This window comes from Puma concolor, chromosome F2, assembly GCF_028749965.1.
Source record: "Puma concolor isolate L17-30 chromosome F2, mPumCon1.1.hap2, whole genome shotgun sequence".
NCBI lineage: Eukaryota > Metazoa > Chordata > Mammalia > Carnivora > Felidae > Puma > Puma concolor.
In genome coordinates, this window is record NC_141684.1 from 19,897,705 (window position 1) to 19,920,853 (window position 23,149).

The 23,149-nt window shown below is 42.2% G+C and overlaps 1 protein-coding gene across 1 annotated transcript in view; it reads right to left on the reverse strand.

The window, feature by feature from the left end:
* Positions 1-23,149, reverse strand: part of DEPTOR (DEP domain containing MTOR interacting protein) — a 136,639-nt gene that overhangs the window by 18,733 nt on the left and 94,757 nt on the right. Inside the window, exons 7-8 of the mRNA XM_025922801.2 lie at positions 18,162-18,232; positions 16,039-16,143 (exon numbers count right to left, since the gene is read on the reverse strand). Of these exons, the coding sequence (XP_025778586.2) occupies positions 16,039-16,143; positions 18,162-18,232 (176 nt within the window). The remainder of the gene's footprint in view (positions 1-16,038; positions 16,144-18,161; positions 18,233-23,149) is intronic.

The window sequence follows — 23,149 nt, forward strand, 5'->3', positions numbered from 1 at the left end:
TGACCATAGGATAAACTCAAACAGCCCAAATCATTTTAGCTACTAAAATGACTATGATGGTAGGGGTGGGGAGCAGGAGGGATGGAAATAGTATTAATTGGGTGACGTTGATACACCTCACACATTTATTGGTGTGATCAGTTCCTAGTTCAGGTTATCTCACTTAACCCTGGGTAAGTCACTTCATTTAGTTGGGCCTTAACTATATAATGAGAAGGTTAGACTGGGAGATTCTTATCCTGGGGTCCATGAGCAAGTTTTAGACAATCTGTGAACAACAACAAACTATGTACAAATCCCTCTCTCTCTCTCTCTCTCTCTCTCTCTCTCTCTTCTCTCTCTCTCTCTCTCACACACACACACACACACACACAGACACCATTATTTTTCTGGGAAGAGAATCCCATAGCTGTCACTGAATTCTCAAAGAGGCGTATGACCCCAAGATAATGTTAAGAATAAGCAGAAATCTTTCCAGTTCTAAGTTTCTAATTACTAATAGAGAAAATAATACCTACTATTGGTGTTGGAAATTCAACAGACATTTACATAATGTTGAATTTCAAACACATATCATCTACAAAGCTACTCAATGGAAATCCTTGATGAGAGCTAAGAATAAAAGATGAATCAATAAGCAGTAATCGTTGCCAATCGCTGTTGTCACCTTCCAGAAGTCAAACTGATTTGAAGATGCTATCAATCACAGAAGACCCATAAAACGAGCACTGGCCTAGAGAGGTCCTGTGGGGTCCAAGCATCCCTGGTCTCTGCCAGTCAGAGGCTCTGTAGATCCTGCGTGGTACTGATGAAAGAAATCTGTATTTACATGGGGGCTGGAGGACAGGTGGAGCAGAGACTAAAGTCTTAGGGCAGAGAGAGACACGTCTAAATTTTGGGACTTGACTAGAACAAGCACTTGAACCAGTGTCACACAAAATCCAGAATGAGGAAAAACCAGATACTAAAGCCCTGAGTGGAACAAGGTGTCTAATGAGGCTTAGACAGACCTTGCTGGAGGCTATCTGCAGTCACATCATTAGGGACTATGCTTGCTATCATGAGACACCAGTGTTCATGCTCTGGGGCTTCCTGCTGACAGAAAACATTCACTCAGGAGCCCAGCTCAAATTCAGTGTCAGACTATATCCTAAAGATCAACAGATTTGGGCTGCTCAAATCCTTGGGATACAGAAAGTTCTGAGAGGAGGACATGGTTTTTTGCCTAGTTCCTGAAGCTCAGCCCTTTCACTTTTCAACATTTTAGTGATTTGAATTTCTTACTTGGCAAGAATGCCGTCTATCAGTATCCTGGTACTGGATGACACAGCTATTCAGTAAGAACCAAGGCAGAGTGGCTCCACATGCAATATTATGCTTCTGTCCACAGGATTACCTAAAGCCCTGTGTTATTAAGGGTATTTCTGGCTTATATCTTCTCTGGATATAACCAGTTCCACACATGTACGATAACGATTCCAAAGCATATGATCTACATCTGGGCATATCTGAATTCAAATACAAGTATTCACCACAGGCAAAATTCTTAATCCCTCAAAAACCTCATTTGTTCCTATCTACAAAAATGAAGACAATACCTCTGTCCTAGGACTGTAATTATACAAGATAGAGCAGAGATCATGCACCTAGCATGGGGCCTAGCATGTACGGTCACTCAACAAATATTGCTTTAATTTATCTTAGAGCTGTTTTCACTTTTCTCCATTAAATCTACTGAAAGGGTGGGACATGTGCCCAAAAATGTTAAATGGAAAAATATTTTCTCATGCAAATATGTTCAGTGCTGTCCGCCTCAGTATCTGACTGAAATAATATATTGTCTAGACATCCACCGATACGCTCAAATTCTTTTAAAAAATAAAAATGAGTACCAACTTAGTATCAGGCAAGATGCTAGGGATTTTCACATGATTTAACTTGTTGCTGCTGGTCTGTAGTACATTTTATGTTTGTCCTTCTATTGCAGAATATAAAGATGGGTCTCTGGTAATCAATTTCCAAGAATTCGATTTATTATCTTAGAAATAGTAGGAGTTGAATAAATGAAATCCAATTAACTGAGATTTTTAAAAATTACTTTCAGTGCCTATTAGGGATCATATGGTGAGCTAAGTGCTAGAATGAAATCCCACTGGCTACCTGCCACTCTAAAAAGGATTTTTTTATTCTAGGAAAGCAGAGACAGTGCCTAGATCAGAGTCTCCACTGTCCCTGGCCACAGAAATTAATTTATTGACTCAAAAAATAAGTCAGTTTTATTGGGCATGCCATAAAAAAAAAAAAAAAAAAAAAAAAAAAAGAATTAGATGCTATCCCCGCACTCATAGAGCATGTATCCTAGAGGAGGGTTAAAAGAAGACAAATACATATCTGTGAAGAAAATAAGTAGGGAGGTAAGAAGGGAGAAATGAGGGGCTCTGGCAGATACTGTGGGTTGCACCCTCCCTACCTCTCTTTCTCTTGCCCTATAAAAGTTAAAATACTCAAATTCTCAGCACCCCCGGGAACAATCAAGCCACACAATTCCAGTCATTGAGTGTGGGTAAAAATGCTGCAAAGACTTTCCATCCTAACTAAAGAGAAGGAGACATGTAAGATCAAGTGTAAAAAGATAAGGAGGGCTAGATGGGTGATGAATACTAAGGAAGGCACTTGTGATGAACACTGGGTATATTATGTAAGTGATGAATCACTGAATTATAGGCCTGAAATCAATATTGCACTGCACGTCAACTAAAAAAATAAATTAAAAATAATAAATAAACAAATAAACAAACAAACAAACAAATAAATAAATAAATAAAAGATAAGGAGGGATCCTGTGAAAAGCTATAAGAGAATTCTAGGAGGAAAGAATGGCAAATGCAAAAGCTCCAATAGAGAGAAAACAATCACTGGTTTGAGGAACTAAAAGGGGATAATGGAGGTGAGCAAGGAGGGAAGATTTGAAAGACAGGTGGGGGTCAGATCATGTGGGACTGTATCAGCCACAGTAAGTCTTTTAGATTTCATACTGAAAGCAATGCAGAAGCAATTGCTCCAAGGATCTCAAGAAAGAGAGTGGCAGAACCAGATTTTCTTTGGTTGCTAGACGGGGAACAGATGATAAGGCTGCAAGAATACATGTAAGGAGACCAATTAGGGCCACAGTAGTCCTGCTGAGAGATGACAGTGGTTGGGATTTGGGGACATGAAGACAAACAGATGCATCTGAAATACATTTTGGAAGTATCTTGAATTGGAGGAAGAAGAGAAAAGCAAGCATGACTTGTAGGTTTCTGGCCCAAGCAGTTGGGTGGATGGCAATGATATTTACGGAGATGGAAGAGACTGGAGGAGGAATAGGAATGTGCAAAACAAAGCATTCCATCAACTCAACATCCATAATTCTTGTTTAAGTGATACGACCCTCTGCCAAACGGATGTTTTCCCATTTTGCTCTCCATCATTTTACTTTCACAGGCTCTCCCCTGAGAACCACAAGCTGTAACACTAACAACATCTGATTTCATCTGGGAGATGAATTCCACTAGTGGGTGGAATTAAGAGACTCTGAAGCTAAAGGCAAAATGAGGGACTCAGCACATGACTTTCCAGAGTTCACCATGAAATTCTGAAAAGGAACGAAATGTGTAAAAATTTGCATCTGAGACCCCAAGTCTTGCATCACAGTTTAAATTAAATATTTGTGTGAATCATTAGTATCTTCCTTGTCACTAGACCTGAAGCTGTATGAGGCCAAAACCTCACTGGTTTTGCTCACCACTGGATCCCCAAAGGGCACCATATGCAGTAGGCACTCAGTAAACATTTGCTGAAGGACATTTGTACAGATTTTTTCTGGTCAATGACAGACACTATTAGTTGTCCTCCAGTATCCTTGTCCCTTCCCTCTTTCTTAATAGAACCTCCAGTTTTTCTTGGGCACATGACCACTATTAGTTTCTTAGGGCTACCATAACAAATACCAAAAACTAGGTGGTTTAAAACAACAGAAACTCATTGTCTCATAGTTCTGGAGTCTAGAAGTATGAAATTAAGGTACCAGCAAAGCCATGCTCTTGCCAATGGCTCCAGGGGAAAATTCTTTGCACCTTCTAACCTCTGGTGGTTGCTGAAAATCGTTGACATCCACTGGCTTATAGATGCATCATCCAGTCACATGAACACCTTCTCCTTGTATTTCTTCATTCTGTATTTCTTCTGTGCATATGAGTCCCTATCTCCAAATTTCTCCTTTTTATAAGGACACCAATCATGGACTATGGCCCAACCTAATGATTCATCTTAACTCAATTACTTCTGTCAAGACTCTATTTCCAAATAAGGTCACATTCTCAGGTACTGAGGACTAGGTCTTTAATGTATCTTTTTTGGGGGGACAATTCAACCCCTTATAGTCATTCGGAATAAACAACATTTCCCAGATTTCCTTGTATCTAAGTGAAGCCATGTGTGGTTATGTTCTAGCCAAAGGGATATACACAGAATAACCTCCAAGAAATATCCTGAAAGGAGGAATAGTGCCATTCTCCTTCCCTTTTTCCTTTATGGATGGCTGGAATGCAAACCTAATGGTTAAAGTCCCAGTAGCCATCCTAGACCTTCAAGTGACCTTGGCAATGGAAACCGAGCAAAGTGAAAATACAAAATAGGAATCAGAGACCACAGAGACATATCTCAGCCTTGGACTGACTTCCTTTTAGCTTGTATATGACAAAGAAATACTAGTCTTGGTGGCTAGCCTGGGAGGCTCAGTCAGTTGAGTGTCAGATTCTTGGTTTCTACTCAGGTCATGATCTCATGGCTTCATGGGTTTGAGCCCCACATCAGGCTCTGGGAGCAGGGAGCCTTCTTGGGATTCATTCTCTCTCTCTTTCTCTCTCTCTCTCTCTCTGTCTCTCTCTCTGCCATCCCCCACTTGTGCTGTCTCTCTCAAAATAAATGAATAAACAAACAAAAAGAAATACTAGTCTTAACCAGTGTTTTGAAGAGTTTTATGTCACTCATAAAGAAACCTAATTGAAACTGATCTAAAGCCCCAACCTGTGGAATCTTCTGTAAATACCAGTGGAGACAGTGAAGACAGTATTATATTTCTCTTTACTTCTCAAGATACTTGCATTGGTCATGGAGAAATTCAGGAGTGTGGCTTTATAAAGAGATGCTCAGCCTTGGTAAGGGTCTTTTTTTCTTTAATATAAATTCTAGTTAGTTAACATGCAATGCAATATTGGTTTCAGCAGTAGAATTCAGTCACTTATATACAACACCCAGTGTGATAGTTTTTAATTTCTTCCAGGTATAGGTGAGTCTTGCAGGGAGGGGTCCCTGACTTTATACTTGGAGGCAGTCTTAGGGTTATCTGATATTGAGGAGTCCTTCAGAAGGTTGACAGGATTTGGCCTCACATAACTATTCAGGTGTGACCCAGAAAAATAGGGTACCATCCCGTTCATAGAGACCTGAGGGATCTCAAGGCTTTCACTTCTTGGTACTTAGCTTTCCTCCATCTCCAGGGATTCAGCACAAAGAAAGGGAATATTAGAGCCCACAGTAGGTCAATTTAGGAACAGTTCAGAATGGTACCAAGACATTTCTAAAACTTGACATGTCTTTCCTTTATCAAGCAAAGATTACTTTTTCAACAGTTCTGAATAAATGCGTTTATTTTCAATTCAAGGTTAAACAAGTTTAGCAGTAAGCAAAAACACACCCACTGATACGAGTATAGCAATCAGTGGGGCCAGAACTTGATATAACGCCCGTAATTGCTGATTCTAAGATTCACATTTTAACAACTCTGAAATCAGGTCCCATCTTTCAATGAAGGCATCTTATATTTGATGAAATACGTTAGATGATGCTCACTGAATGTCTACTATTGGCTTAATATTTCACTCACTGAATGTCTACTATGGGCTTGATATTACACACACATTTTCTTATCTGCCTGCGCAGTTATACCACAAAGCAATAATCATTGCCATTTAAAGATGAGAAAATGGAGGTCTGGCACTTCTAAGAAAGTGAGGAAATCACAGTAGCGTGCTGCAACATGGCAGGAACAGACGATTACATAGACCATGCGCCCCACGGTATCCCATTTTGGCTACTGCTTTGTCACATGTTTGTAAATATAAACTTATTTAAGCAAAAATTAACCAGAAGACTCAGGATGTAAACAATAATTGCAACAAGCAATGTAATCAATGACACCTACAAGCATTTATTGTTTATTATGAGCCAGCTACTGTGCTAGGACACATTTCATTGTCACTTGTGACTATTATAAGTGTCATTTTAAAGGTGAAGTACTTGGGGCGCCTGGGTGGCGCAGTCGGTTAAGCGTCCGACTTCAGCCAGGTCACGATCTCGCGGTCCGTGAGTTCGAGCCCCGCGTCAGGCTCTGGGCTGATGGCTCAGAGCCTGGAGCCTGTTTCCGATTCTGTGTCTCCCTCTCTCTGACCCTCCCCCGTTCATGCTCTGTCTCTCTCTGTCCCAAAAATAAATAAACGTTGAAAAAAAAAATTTAAAAAAAAAGGTGAAGTACTTGAAGCTTAGATTGGAGTTTTAGTAGTTATCCTGGGTCCGGTAGAAGTGGTGAAGTTGGGACTCAGACACGTGCTGTTTGACACTGAAGCCTGGCTCTTCACCATAGGACCAACAGGAAACTCAAGCGCTCAGGGAAACATGGGATGGGCCGCAAGATAAGGAATGGGATGGGTCAGATGGAAAGAAGGAGAATAACAGGCCAAGATAAGTCAGATATGCTTCTGGGAGATTCTAGAAGTGGGGGGGAACAGGATGCTTGTGTAGAGTCATTGGAGGAAACCAGTGAGAAAGGACTTATGTCCCCAGTATGGCAGCAGCTTTCTAGAAGAGCACAGAAACAGAAACATATGCGAAATGGAAGAAGCAGGCAGGTTTCGTGGGTCACAAAGCAAAGGGCAATGCAGACTGGGAAGGCCAGCATTCAGGGAACTCAGACCATTTCCAGTCCTGAAGTAATCCTCAGGCTTATTCTACAAGCCCAATACCGCTGGATGCCTCTTAGAGGTGCCCATGTGTTCATACTGTGGGAAAGTGGGGAAGGACAGCATGCCTCCCTCACCAACCCTGTGAGACTCCACATATATCCTCATTTACCACATGATAAAAAAGTCCAAAGAAATGAAATAATTGGCCAAACATCACAGAAGCATGAGGTGTACATCCAGGATTCCAGGATTCTGTCTGACTCTAAAAACCTAAACCAGTTTTTGGTGACAGAAATCGTAACAGTGGTTGCTTCTGGTGGGAGGGGCCTGACTGGAAAGAGACATGAGGGAACTTTCTGGAGTGCTGGAAATGTTCTATGTTCTGATGGTAGTTACACAGGTGTGTACATTTGACAAAGCTTGTTAAACTATATACCTAAAAGCTGTATATGTGGTCTTATGACCAGCTGAACCACCCAGGCACCTGAATTTAACACAATTTTATAAAGCTTTTGAGCTTCTCTCCCTAACTCATGCATTCTCCCAAAGGGGAAAAACTCCCTGATGGAGTGTGAAAAAATATTCCTCTTTCTATGTATAAAGCATACACTACACACACATACACAGAGTACATAAACAGGTATATAGGGTATCTGTGTTATCCAAATCTCATGGAAGGGATGATTAGGGGGAAAAATGTCTTAAAAAGGCTCCTTAAGGGAAAGATAATAACATACAGGTTAGGAAACACTCTGCCCTGGGTGCCTGGGTGGTTCATTCTGTTAAGTGTCCGACTTCAGCTCAGGTCATGATCTCACGGTTCATGGGTTTGAGCCCCACGTCGGGCTCTGTGATGAGAGCTCAGAGCCTGGAGCCTGCTTCAGATTGTGTCTCCCTCTCTCTCTCTCTGCCCCTCCCCCACTCGCCCTCTCTTTCTCAAAAATAAATAAACATTAAAAAAAAAAAAAAGAGGGGCGCCTGGGTGGCACAGTCGGTTAAGCGTCCGACTTCAGCCAGGTCACGATCTCACGGTCCGTGAGTTCGAGCCCCGTGTCAGGCTCTGGGCTGATGGCTCAGAGCCTGGAGCCTGTTTCCGATTCTGTGTCTCCCTCTCTCTCTGCCCCTCCCCCATTCATGCTCTGTCTCTCTCTGTCCCAAAAAATAAATAAACGTTGAAAAAAAAAAAATTAAAAAAAAAAAAAAAGAAAGAAACACTCTGCCCTAACTCATTGCTACCCTTCCTTCCAAAATTGTCTTCACACTACAGTCTGATCATGGCTTCCATTCTTTTCTTCCAAGGAACCATGTTGCTTTTCTAGATTTCTTGTATATGGAATAAGCCCTGCATGTATGTTTGTGTTTGTTTGTGTGTGTGTGTGTGTGTGTGTATGTGTGTGCACGCACCTACACACGTGAACGAATTGCAACCCTGTAAACACACATGTACATACATGTGTACACAATGCCTACACACACACACACACACACACACACACACACACACAGAGTACACAGACACACTCAGGCTCAGTTGATTTCTCTCCATTCTTTAGATCTCAGATCTCAGCTCAAGCATCTTTCCTGGGGTAAGTGTTCCCTGTCATTCCTCCTACTGTTGTAAAAAAATCAGAAACTCCTGTCCTTTTCTTCATTGCGCTCATCTGTTCATAGTTACATATTTAAGAGTGGAATTGTTTGATTAATGTCTCTCTCTTTCTCTACACTGAAGATCCCTTGAAGGCCTGAAATGGGGTCTGGTGCATGGTAGGTGGTCAGGAAATACTGATGGAACAAAGGTGTGGAGTTGCCCTGTCTTCTGGAGGGCGGTCAGAGCCTGACACAAAGACAGCTCCCTGCTCAGGAAGGGCACAGAGCAGCTAAGAGGTCTGAGATGAGGCCCCTCTTGTGCAGGCAGGCCCCCCCCCCCCCCGCCCCAGGCAGAGTGGCCTTTTCTCTTCCCTCCCCAGTCACACCCAGTGGTAAACAAAGGGACACTGACCCTACTGCTTTCTGTCAACTAAGGGATGACATGGCCAGAGGTGCAGCACGGGACGTAAGACATCACCTTTTATTTCCACCCATGACTTTGCTGAACTCAACTGGAAAGGAACCACGTTTAATACAGTTAACAGATGCATTTTTTCATCTGTGTTGATCATCATCCCACAGGTTGCTGCTGCCATGCCCAAACTGTCTTGGCTAAATTAATTAGGAACTTCAGATGATTTGCCCAGCCTGGCCTCTCTCAGTTCAGAAGGAAAATTCCATGGGATGTACAGGTTTGTTGCTATAAGGAAGAAAGTCCAAAAGCAGAACCGTTACTTTTTTCCTCATGTAAGAAATAAGAATTTTTGAACGGGGTAAAAAGAGAACACAATGACCACTAACGTCTTGCTCTGACTCAGATAGTTCTGTTTCTATATAAACATGCAAAGAAACAAACAAAGAGAAAAGAGGCCCCATAAGTCCACATCCATCAATTCATCACAGCAGGAAACAAGAGAAGAAGCCAGGAGTCTTGAAATCCCTCCCAGAGTTGGCACCGGTTGCATGAAAACTTGAACACTGTTTCTCGCACGATTTAATTATTCCCACCAGAAAAAAACAAACTCTCCAGAAAAGAGCAAGGATATCTTTTGTTCCTTATTTGCAAATATGGCTCAAATTCCTTCACAGTGTGAAGGCTGAATGGTTTGCTCTGACAAGTATTTGATTCAACTAACAAAAGTGAATATTCTGTACCTTTCACTTGGGTGACCTTGTAAGAGCTAGTGCTGACCCAAATGAGAGGTTGGTGCCAAGGATAAAAATTATTTATTTGATCTTCAAGCCAACACAGGTGAACATGTGACCACCCAAACAATTCATTTTGAATTAAATACAAATTTTTCCCACAAGAGACATCAAAGGTCATACATCCATGAGCAGTTTAGAGGGGTTCAAGGTTTTATTGGGATATATCATCTATTGGGCTCTGCCTCATGGGTTTGTATTTTCTGAAATAGTGCAATATGAAGCATCAGTAGGGCTTTGGGGCAGAGAAACCAGGTTTGTATCTAGTTCTGACGTTTGTAAACGGGGTGGCTTCTGGAAAGAGATTAACTGGGTCTCAGTTTCCTCATTTGCCATGTCAGAAGAACACAACCCAATCCCCCTTCAAAAGTGAGAAGAACAACAAAAGAGGGAATGCATGTGAAATGTGTGAGGACACAATGGAGGTGTTCAATGGGTGAATTCCTCAGCCTTTCTATGAGAGCACCGATTCACCGGATCATTCAACAAATTTGTTTCCAGCATGGCCTAAATTGTCAGGAATTGTGCTAAGTACTGGGAATATAGTATTTAAAACAGACAAAGTCTGTTACATTGACAGAGCCACTAGAGACAGATAGCTAATAAACATTTAAGTACTATGTTCAGATTCTGATAAATATTATGTCTTGAAAACATAAGACAGGGTAATATGATAAAGACTAACTGGGAGAAGATACAGAGAATATCACAGGGTATTTAAGGAAGGCTCCTCTGAAAAACTGACATTTAATCTGAGACTCGAGTGACAACGGTGGGACCAGTCATCCAGCCTTAGGCAGGAAAACTTGGTATTTGGGAGGGACAGAGGCAAGGCCAATGGAGCTTTCAGCAAAACAGGGTAGGAGATAATGTTATTCACAGTAGGGTCCAGATCATGGACACTGTAGTCCATGGGAAGGCATCTGGAACTTATTCTCATTGTAATGGGAAGCCATTAGAGGATTTTAAGTGCCAGAGTTGCTTAATTCGATTTATTTGAGGGCAGACATAAATACAATTATGATGTATTTGTGAAATGTAAAAATTCTTCCCTGACTATAGTGGAGGACAGCTACTAGAGGATCATGTAAAATAAAGTTCTGATAGATCATGTGGTCCAGAAATGGGTTTCAACTTGACAGGATTAACAAAAAAAGGGGTGGTGTCATTCAAGGTTGTGACGTGAAGCCATGTTTAAGTGAGAGTCATTAGCCTGCTTCAGATTCTGTGTCTCCCTCTCTCTCTGCCCCTCCCCTACTCGAGCTCTCTCTTTCTCTCTCTCTCTCTCAAAAATAAATACACATTAGAAAAAAAAACTAAGTGACAGTCATTAGACTGTAGCCTGTGGTCCTGCAGAAGAAACTATTTCTTTTCAAAGTAGAAGAAAAGAGGTAAGAAATAGAATTATTCCTCCTGGAGCAGTCCCTTCCTCCAGGATTTTAGTGTTCAGATGCTGATATTAAATGGCCTTATGCACAGAAAGGGCCTAGCATGGTGCAAGGTCAGGCACACAGAAGACAATAAACTCTGGTTCCTTCTCTTCTTTCCTCCTTCCCCCTTTGCCTTGAAATGAACCACAGTCTACTGCTATGGAATGCCTAATGGATGAGTGAAGAGTTGCCAAAGAGAGAGTACAGCAAACAACCTCCCCTAATCGAAAATGCATTCAATGACTGAACTTTGAGGGCTGCTGTATTTCGTGCTCCTTTCTAGGGTTGTAATGTGCGATGAAAGGTCCCCTGAGCTGGAGGTTTACAGATTTAATCTTCTAAGCAAAAGAACCATCTAAAGAAAAACAGCTCCAGATCCAAAGATGTCATGACAGGTGAGGATTCTGATGACACCACAGCTGTTGTTTTGTAGGCACAGAAGCAAGGAGTGTGGTTATGAAACAGTGCAGCAACCTGATTAGAAAAGATGTGACTCATTGTTCTCTGTTTATAAGGGTCTGGATTCAGACAAAAGTAGAAATAAAGTCATAGTTTGGTGTCTCTTGTAACATCCCTGTTTGTTTAAGTCTCCAAGAATAAGCATGTTCCCACTGCAGGGAGAGCAGGTAATCAGAAGGGAAGGCGAGGAACGTACTGGAGTAAAGACAAACTGTTTTTTTTTTTTGTTTTTTGTTTGTCTGTTTTAGAGAGAGAGGGCACAAGTGAGCGAGGGACAGACAGAAAGAGAGAGAAGTGGGGCTCACTAGGGGCTCAAGCTCATCCAAAGCAGGGCTGGAGCTCACCCGATGTGGGACTCGAACTCACGAACTGTGAAATCATGACCCGAGCCGAATTCAGATGCTTAACGACTCAACCACCCAGGCGCCCAAGACAAACTTTTCAAACAAGCTTGAGATCATATAAAAGTCTAATAACTGACCAAAACATCTAAAACTCAATTCCATTTACAACTGAGGTCAGAGTGGAACCCTCCCTGTTCTACATATTTTTAGATCCCCTGCCCTGCATCTCAGCAGTCCCACCCCGCAGCCTAGCCGCCTCATCCAGCCCCACCTGCCTCAGTCAGCAGTGCAGAGGGACAGGGTGAAGACACGTGGGGCCAGCGGGCTAGGTGGCCCAGGCACAAAGATCCTAGGTTACTCTACTCCAGTCTAGAAAAGGGTGTGAAGGCAGACCTTATCACACCCCCAGAGGACACATGGTCTCTGAAATTCTTCCAGAAGTAAATTTTAATACAAGTGAGGGTCTCCTCTCATTATGGATTAAGGATTCTATTTAAACGGGGCAAGGAGCTCTCCTTTGGGACTGGGAAAGTCTAGAAATGTTCATAGGGGAAAATGGTCCTGAGTCTCTTTGGTCTGGGGGTCTGTCCTGTCCACAGGCTGGTGGCCCACATCTTAAAACTTTCCAATCCCCGTAAAAAGGCGAAATAAGAGAGACACACGGTACACATGAGAAACTTAGCCACAAAATGATCTCTGTTTTGGCAAGTAAAGTAGTGACATTCCGCAGCCACAGTCACAAAGGCTCAGGCACAAGGCTTTGTCCACATCAGAAAGCAGGAGAAAACCAGGACGGTGACCTGAGGGGTGAGCCCGGCATTCCACAGAGAGAACGGCATTGAAGACAAAGTGAGGCACTTGACACTTTGCTGGGGTGGCTCCTGCCAGTCACAGGTGCTACAAGAAGGATTCTGGCCAGAATTTTGGATCATTTCTCCCAGCCTGACCAAGCAGGTCAATCATTGCCCAGGTCAGCGGGCAAGCCCCTCCCGTGGGGTGGTTTCCCTGCTCCCACCCTCCCAGAGTGCTGCACGGCCACACACACACACACACACACACACACACCACCCTGCAGTTCTCCTGGACAGGTGCAAAGGGCAACAGCAATGTGACAGGTCCGTGGAAAGAAGCCTCTAGGACTGGATTATACAAATGGAGTTTTACATAAGTGGAGTTATTCCATGGCAAATCGATATGGTAAACTAGGAAACAATTTAGTGTTTTCTAGGAGAAAATAATGTACTAAGTAATTTAAATGAATATATTACACAGTTAAATTATAGGGAAGAGCATGGTATTCTCTGTCACTTTCATTCAACCCGCAGTACAGTTCAAAAATCTAGCTCTATACATTCAACCCAATATAAGACTTTGGCCAATAGGAGCTTCTCGGAACAGTCTTGATGCAGTAATCTTAACAATCCTAAGATTCCATTTGAGTGTTTCTATTAAGTGATTAAATGTTATGGTAGACAATTTAAACACATTTTTCTTTTTTTGCTTGCTGCCCTTACCAGAATTTTCAACATGCTAATGTGCTTTGTGAATTTTCAAAGAGGGGGTAAAGTTTTTAACAGTAGTTAAAAACTGTTTTGATCACAGAAACGCAGGTCAGGGTATTTTGCTGGACCAGAGAACTGTAAAATACAACTTTAGGAAACGCTGCTCTAAGAAATTCTGTACTTCTCGGGGCGCCTGGGTGGCTCAGTCAGTTGAGCGGCCGACTTCGGCTCAGGTCATGATCTCGCGGTCCGTGAGTTAGAGCCCCGCGTCGGGCTCTGTGCTGACAGCTCAGAGCCTGGAGCCTGTTTCAGATTCTGTGTCTCCCTCTCTCTCTCTGACCTTCCCCTGTTCATGCTCTGTCTCTCCCTGTCTCAAAAATAAATAAAACGATTAAAAAAAAAAAAAAGAAATTCCGTACTTCTCTAAAACATATGGAGACCACTGTACCCCCTGAGAAACTAAGAATATAAACCTTGTGAAGTACTGGCTTGAGAAATTGAAAAAATTATACCAGGTTACCCACCTCTCAGAGTAAATACATTAAGGAGTTAAGTGACCGACTGACTGACAATGCCTACAAGTTATTCATATTGATCAATAAAGATGGGCTAAAGTCAGGGACATGGCCAAACAAAACAAGGTCTTCAGCTGCAGTAGAAATCCACTGCTTTCCCGAAAGCAAACATGCTTTAAGTCAGAGACCCATGAGAGTGAGTGGATATGCTCAGCAGTAAAGCAGAGTCTGCCAAAAATAATTTATACTAGGTGCTTTACTATGGAAATAAAGCATAAAACTCTTCCCCTGGCCAAGAGTTCCATTAGAAAATGATAAATTCAGCCTCGGCACAGATACAAATGCCCGCCCTTTATGCTCCCGGCCAACTTTCCTGCTCTGAGTATCTTTGGTGCTGTGCCCACTGCAGACCAAGGAGGTAGGAAGGAAGGGCCTGTCACACAGACACACAGGGCCAACAAGGCTTCTGCAGCTGGTCCAGAGCACAGGACCCAGTGAGCCTCTGGCTCGCTGCATGAATGACGTGTTCAAATCAGGGGGCAGAGTGAACCCCTCATCACACAGCACTGATTACCCAGACTGGCTGTAATCTGTGCTCTGTGCACTCTTGAGCTGGTCTCTGCCGCCCCCCTTTCTCTGCCACTGGGTAATCCGGTGCCAGAGGGTAAGTGCTAGAAATCAGAGCTGTGCAGAGCCAAGTCATGCCTATTGCTTTACTGGTTTACTGCTCCAGGAAAAGGACTGATGGGAGAGGTGGAGGGTGTAGAAGACATGAGCAGAGGAATGATCCGTTGCTTTCTAGCCTTGTGCGTCCTCCCAAGGGCCCAGATAATTAAGACATTAAGCGTACTCTGTGAACTGTTTTACAGATGACACAACAAAACTGGGGTAGGTAGAGGTCTTTTGAAGCAGAAAACCAATGCTCTCAACATCCTCTCATAGCATATCATATTTTTGCCTAAATAAAAACGACGTGACAGATGGTGACTACACTTACGCTGGTGAGCACTGAGTAATCTATAGGATTGTCAAATCACTACGTGTACACTTATTGTGTACATTTATATGTTAATTACGTTTCAATTAAAAAAGCTTAAGAAACCAATGCATAGATATAAATACATATATATTTATACATGTACGTATGTATATGTATGTATAAGTAGTCTGGAAGAATATAAATCAAAGTGTCAACAGAGATACACATGTCAATTATACTCAGTAAAGCTGCTTAATGTTAATAGTGGTTATCTCTTACTTATGAAAGATTATAAGCAATTATAATTTTTTTTCTGCTGGTCTGTATTTTCTAAATCTCAACTCTATATGCATTATTTTAGCACCAAAAAATATCTAAAAGTTATTTTCAAAAATCTCTCACAATTCATTCAACTTTTCTGATGTTTGTGTCTTGCTTTGTGCATTATAAAGTGTTTCCACATATTTAATCCACAAAACAGCAGAAGGAAATATGATTATTGTTTCAGAGAGGAGGAAACAGGCTCTGAGATAGTTCCAGAACTCGTGCAAAGTCAAAGAGCTAGAAATTAGCAGAACCAAAATGGGAATCCAGATCTCCTCTTCCAAATTCTATCACCTCTGCCTTCTTTTTCTCACTATTTGCCATCTCATATGGTCTAAGCATGTTCCACTGGCTGTATAAATCCTCCAGGAATACACTTTGTATATAATCGAAGCAGTAGAGTTATTATATAAGACTTCAGCAAAAAGCAACTATTTTATGTTCAAAGTCAGTATTGGTTAAGGGGAGAGATGTGAAAAACCAAGGAAGGGTTGGAGACCAATGATGTACCATCAGAGCAATAGGAAACCTTTTCCTCCTAGTTGCTACATGACACACTCTTGGCTTCATTTCAACCCTCTCCAGAAAGGGAAAAGGAAACTGGTCCAAAATGAGACCAAAACACTCAGGGAGATCAAGAGAGCAAGAAAACGAGGCTAGAGGTACTTAGACATTGCTGGATTGTTGGTACCTTCATTCCCGCCGCTGCCGCAGGGCCGCTGGGGTCCACGGCCTGAATGTGGCATGGCTTACTTCCTCGCACCACAAAGCCCCAACCAACGGCGTCACCAACAATCTGGAGAGGAAAACCACAATTAGCAATCTAGAAGACGGTCCCTGGCAATTTGCCTGTCCTTCCAAGAGAAGGAAAACCAGCCCAGGGTTAAGTATATGCGCTGGCATATCTCTTCTCCTCAACTCCATCTGTAGCTTGTCAGGAGAACAGAACACTTTGTTTCTATCACAAACACAGGCGTATCTGTGCAGAAAAGGTGGTCAGGGGACACCTGTTAGGCAGAAAGAAGCTTTCTCTGCGAGGGCACTACTCAGTAAATAACTGGCAGACTGCCTTCTTCTTAGGCTGCTATGCAATTTAATATCAGGCTCAAATGGAAAATTTAGAAGACTATGAAAATATGGTTGAAATTTCTCTCCAGACCCAATTTCTGTTCCAAGTTTATTCTTTTCCCCAGGGTCCAAAAGATACTTTCTTGATGTTCTTGCTACATCCTTCGGGTCCAAAGAAACAATTTATATTACTTAACAGTGGGAAATGGGAAAAGTTTGGGCTTTCTTGAAACACAACCTCTACCAAGAAAAGAAAGTGAGTAAAGTACATCAAGTCCACAATTTACAAGTAGGTACTAGTCCAAAAGCTGTTTGAAACTGGAGGGTGCCTTTCCCTAGAGAATCATTAGAATTGGCAGTTACATTCCCTGTGCAGCTCTCAGACGTGTCTTTAATATACACCCCAACTGAAATACAGATGACACACATTCACAATCACTAGCAATGCTGGCATTTAAATTTAAGACCCTCCCCCCCCCCAAAATACTTAAAACTATAATCAACTGTTTCTCAATTGCTGGAGACTGAGGGCAAGGCAGGGAAGAAATTGCAATTTTTAAAAAATGTTTATTTATTTTGAGAGAGAGACAGACATGGGGAGAGCACGAGTGGGGGAGGGACAGAGAGAGAAGGAGACAGAGAATCCCAAGCAGGCTCCCGATGAGGGGCTCGATCTCACGAACTGTGAGATCATGACCTGAGCCGAAATCAAGAGCTGGCTGCTTAACCGACTGAGCCACCCAGGCACCCCAGCAAATGCAATTTTTGTAAACAATCTCAAAAAAGATGTTTAACCCCTTCACCGGCTTGAGGGTTTACTGCTATTCGTTCATTATACCTAATTTCACTTCCAAAGGTATCGTTTATCGTTTCCCCTGATACAGACATATTTCTGGTGCTTTCTTCATACTCGCTGGCTATGACTGGGCCCATCCTATCTAAACTCCTCAGTGCCCACGACGAATGTTTGCAGCCCGAATGGGTGTGGGAAGGTTTTTTTTTTGTTTGTTTGTTTGTTTTGGTTTGGTTTTTTTGGTCCCTGGGGAAATAAAACAAAAGTTAGAAAGCTGGAGGAAAAGGAGAAGTGTTTTAAAGAGGATGTTGATGTGGTTTCGGGGAGAGACTGAGAGAAAGAGGCTGAGGAAGGAGAGAGGGCAAGATGCTGTCAAGCAGAGCACTCCGATTCCATTTGAAGGAAGCCACTGGGGCAGGTAGTTGTAGAAAGAAGGCTGGAGAACCTCCGAGAAGCAGCAGGTGGCCAAGAGGAGCTCACAGGTACACAGTGCTCTAAAATCCTGTGCTTGTTTATAGAACTCAAGACATGCTTAGCATCGTCAGAAGCAACATTCCTTATGGCAGAACAAACTGTCTCATGGTTTTCTTTTTTCCCCTGAAGACTCCTCTAATATCTTAAATGATTGTTAGGATTAACTGCAACACAGAAGGGATTATTGGCATGATTTGCACCACCACTCGCCTTAAAGTCTGTAATTATATTAGACTAAGTAATGGAAATTTTTTCTTTAGGCCTCAGCAAAAGGAGTTTAAAATGCTGTATGAATCATAACTCATGTCAGGTCCTAATGCATTTTAGTGCCTAAGGGTCAAGAAAATCCATTGTTATAATTATGCCCCAAAACAAAAGGAAAATTAGAAGGTTTTCAATTCTGTCCCTCAGCTACACATTCAGACACTGACATGCTGACATGGCACGAGCAGGAGAAAAAACCCAGATGATGAGCCTACCGTGAATGTCTTCCTTGCATATGGAGCCCCGGGAGTCAGGAGTTCCTCTGAAGTTACGGGTCTCTTCAACACTGTAAGACAGACACAAGGTCAAGGTGCAAACCCTTCTGGTCCCTTGATCATTCATTCAGCAGATATTTACTGATTGCCTCATCTATGACCATCACTGAGCACATGTGGCAAAGATCCCTGCCTCACAGTTTATACTCTGGCTGAATACAGACAAAGTATTAGCAAACGTGAAAAACCCTAAGCCTAACTTACAGAACCACAGAAAGAAGAAACAGCATAGGGTGAAGGGAAGCCAGATGCCAACAGTGGGGATAAGGAGTGGGATGCTATTTTTCTATAAAGAGAAAGTTTTCAGGGCCCTGAGTGGCTCAGTTGGTTGAGCGACCGACTTCGACTCAGGTCATGATCTCATGGCTCATGAGTTCGAACCCCGCATAGTGCTCTCAGTACAGAGCCCACTTTGGATCCTCTGTCCCCCTTCCTCTGCCCCTCCCCCACTTGCAAATGCTCTTTCTCTCTCAAAAATAAACAAATTAAAAAAAAAGAAAAGGTTTTCTAGTTCTCACATTTCTTTCTTTGGAATCCTGATACGTATTCAACAGGTCAAAGTTAAGAGAAAAATCTGCCTCTAGCAGTCTGATAGCCACGTTTCAAGAGCTAACCCCACACAACATACTGCACACAACCACTCACCCAAGCTTCACTTATTTTCTGATCAATATCCAGGCTGCGTGTACACATTCACTGCCTTTTTCCCTCAGTAGTAATATTAGAGAAATGTTCCACATATGCTGCATGTGCTAGGTACTATGCCAGAGACTTCAAATATATTATGTCATTTAATCATCACGAGTACTGTTTAGTTAGGCTCTTTATTGTCCCTATTTTATTAGGCTCTTCGTTGTCCCTATTTTATTCGGGGGAAAACATGAGTTTAGAAGAGTTAAATAGCTTCGGGATGCCTGGGTGGCTCAGTGGGTTAAGCATCTGACTCTTGATTTTGCCTCAGGTCATGACTGCACAGTTAATGAGATCTGGCCCCGCACTGGGCTCCATGCTGACAGCACAGAGCCTGCTTGGGATCCTGTCTCTGTCTCTGTCTCTCTCTGCCCTTCCCCTCCTGTGCACTCTCTCTTTCTTTCAAAAATAAACTTTAAAAAATGTTTAAAAGAAAGAAAAGTTAGGGGCGCCTGGGTGGCGCAGTCGGTTAAGCGTCCGACTTCAGCCAGGTCACGATCTCGTGGTCCGTGAGTTCGAGCCCCGCATCAGGCTCTGGGCTGATGGCTCAGAGCCTGGAGCCTGTTTCCGATTCTGTGTCTCCCTCTCTCTCTGCCCCTCCCCCGTTCATGCTCTGTCTCTCTCTGTCCCAAAAATAAATAAACGTTGAAAAAAAAAATTAAAAAAAAAAAAAAAGAAAATAAAAGTTAAATAGTTTTGTTCAAGGTCTCAACCTAATTAGCAGAATCAGGATTCCAACTCAGGCATTAGATGCCAGCACCCATCAGCCACAGTACAATATGGTTCCTCCCATGCTCTGCCCTCTCTGTAAGCAGAAGAAAGGACTCAAAATCTCTGGAAGGTAGTAATGTGCTGTCCTCCTTAGACATCTGTTCTTATCAGCTGACTGCTATTGCCCACCAAGGCAGCAAGCACAGCAGCCAATTCTGGACTTGCTGTCTGCCTAAAAACCTGCCAATATGGTGGTCCCTTCTTACCTACGGGGATACGTTCCAAGATCCCCAGTGGGTGCCTGAAACCATGGACAGTACTGAACCCTACATATACTACTTTTTTTCCTATACATACATACCTATGATAAAGCTTAATTTATAAATTAGTCGCAGTAAGAGATCAGTACCAATAACTAGCAATAAAATAGAACAATTATAATAATACACGGTAATAAAAGTCATGTGAAGTAGTCTGTCTCTCAAAATATTGTATTGTCCTTTACTCACCCTTCCTGTGATGATGTGAGATCATAAAATGCCTATGTGATGAGACAAAGTAAGGTAAGTGACAGAGCCTGAGGCCACTATTGACCTTCTGACACTATATTAGAAGGAGGATCATCCGCTTCTGGGTTGCGGTTGACTTGGGTGACTGACCCCACGGAAAGGGAAAAGAGGGACCATGTAATGAACTTCTCCATCCATCCTGTGCTCACTAAGCACTGGAGAGGAGACTGCTTCGGTGGTCTAGAAAAGCCAGCGAATGGGGAGCCGGGGACCATCCTAATCCAGTTATTCAGAGATCATGAACTTGGGTATCACAAAGAAACTGGAGGGACCATGGCCAGGCCCCTAACCCAGCGAAGTGTGAGCCTCCAATTCCCTTTGCCGGCAGCACTCAGAGGTCAGATGTCAGTCCTAGAACACGTGTGCAGCAGAAAAAGAAAAGGCAGCATGGGGTGAGACCCAGATGAGCCACCAGGTAGTCTGGCCCTAACGAATACCCTCTCAGTTAAAGGCAATGACATGCTTCTTGTTGAGATGACAGGTGGCCAGATGCTTACTTTTGCTTTCAGATAGCTCATAAAAGAGAAAATGAACTTATGTTCCCCCCCAAAAAGAGGGAGTAGGTCAAAACCAAGAAAAGAACCTCTTAGATGAACAGGATGTAAGAGAAGAGGTCCCTGGTTGAGGACTGGGACCTTTCAATTCCCTGTCACACAATTCTCTCCCTACCCAAGATAATCCTGTCTGGGTGAATGAATTCGGGTATAGAAATCACACGTACTGTAATATCTGACAGTAGTGACCACCTACCTTAATACACATTCTCTTTCCTGTTACTGAGATATAACTGACATATAAAATTATATTAGTTTCAGGTTTTAACATAATTATTCAATATATGTATATGTTTTGTGCAGTGATCACCACAATAAGTCTAGTTAACACCCCTCACCTCACATAGCTACAACATTCTTTTCTTGTAATGAGAACTTTTAAGATTTATTTTCTTAGCAACTTTCAAATACACAACACAGTACGATTATCTATAGTGACCATGCTGTATATTACACCCCCAGGACTTATTTATTTTATTTTTAAAGCTTTATTTAGAGAGAGAGAGAGAGAGAGAGAGAGCAAGAACAGAAGAGGGGCAGACAGAGAGAATCCCAAACAGGCTCTGCATGGTCAGCGCAGAGCCTGATGCGGGTCTCGAACTCACAAACCGCCAGATCATGATGTGAGTCAAGACCAAGAGTCCGAGGTTTAACCGACTGAGCCACCCAGGAGCCCCAGGACTTGTTTATTTTATAACTGGAAGTTTGTACCATTTGACCGCCCTCACCCATTCCTCTGGCAACAATCAATCTGTTCTCTGTGTAAGTTTGTTTTTCTTCTTTTTAGATTCCACATATTAGTGAGACCACATATTTATCTGTTTCACTTATTTCACGTAGCATAATGCCCTCAAATTCCATCCATGGTGTTGCGAACAGCAGGATTTCCTTCTTCTTATGGCTGAGTAATATTCCATTGTGTATAAATACACCTCATTTTCTTTATGCATTCATCAATCAATGGACCCTTAGTTTGTTTCCATGTCTTGGCTATTGTAAATAATGCTGCAAGGAACATGGGGTGCATATAACATTTTGAGTAACTTCCTTTCCTTTGGATAAGTACCCAGAAATGGAATGGCTAGATCATATGGTAGTTCTATTTTTAATTTTTTGAGGAGCCCCATACTGTTTCCCATGGTGACTGCATCAGTTTGCATTCCCAGCAACAGTGCAGGGGAGTCCCTCTTCCTCCACACCCTTGCCAGCACTTGTTATCTTTTGTCTTTTTGATAATAGCCATTCTAACAGGTGTGAGATGATATTTTATCATGGTTTTGAATCACACTATACTGTACTATTTGATCACTATACCAATAAAATAAAATAAATTATAAATAAAAGTATTTATTTTAATACACTTTCTCCTTCTTCTGTTGAAAAAAGATAGAAACCCTGAAGCCCAGGGAATTATGTGCTAGCTTTCTCTTTCTGAATCCTTGGGAAGTTATTTACTCATCACAAGGACACCAATTATGGTAATATCTCTAGTACTTTTTTTTTTTTTTTTTTTTTTTTGGTCTGGTTTAGGGCTTTTATACATAGTTCTAAAAAATACATCCAGATATAAATATAATGATTAATTTTAAATGCCTTACTGTGAAGGTCTGTTTATCTGCTTGAGAAAAATAATCACACATAAGCTCACTGTACCTTGGGAACCCTCTTAAGAGTGAGGGAGAAGCTTGTCAGAATATAGGTAAGAGGTAGGACTTACAAACGACAATTAAAACAATAGAGACAACCACAGCAGAGTCCCAAAAAAGGCAACTTGACCTTTCTTTGCTGCCTGCTTATCAGTAAACGTTTCCCTTTGTGACAAGGCATAAGGAGAAAGAGGAAACAATACAAACCCACCTCAGGGAATGCAGATGTGTAGTTCATTTAAGCAATTAACACTCTGTTCTCATTCTACTATTGTATGCAGTGGAAAGCATGCAAAATGGCTTTAGCATAGCTGACCCCTTCCGGAAGCTGAATTCTTTTGCTTCTAACTTTAGATACACCTATCAGATTTCGATCAGGGCTTCAAAAAGCCTAGTTCTAAGAATATAGCCCTCCTTTCTCATTCTGCCTTATCACCAGTGTTTCATTAATTGAAAACCTGGTAGCATATGGGTGCTCAATGATTTCCAGGCAGAGTCAGTGTGGAAACAAGTTTCTTCATTCATTTGCTGCAGGTTACAACTCTATTCTTTAGCTAATCCTCCAGAACGCAGCAAAACGTTAGATTAAGTAAAATACCACTTGCCTAACAGAGTTTTCTCTTAAAACCCTTTGAACAACATCTATTGGGCCTTATTCTAACACATGCTCCCTGGCCCCAAAGAGAGGATACGTTCACTGAGGGAACCGGTCATGACCTTCCATCTTTGTACCCCCAAATCTGGCGATGAGGGAACAA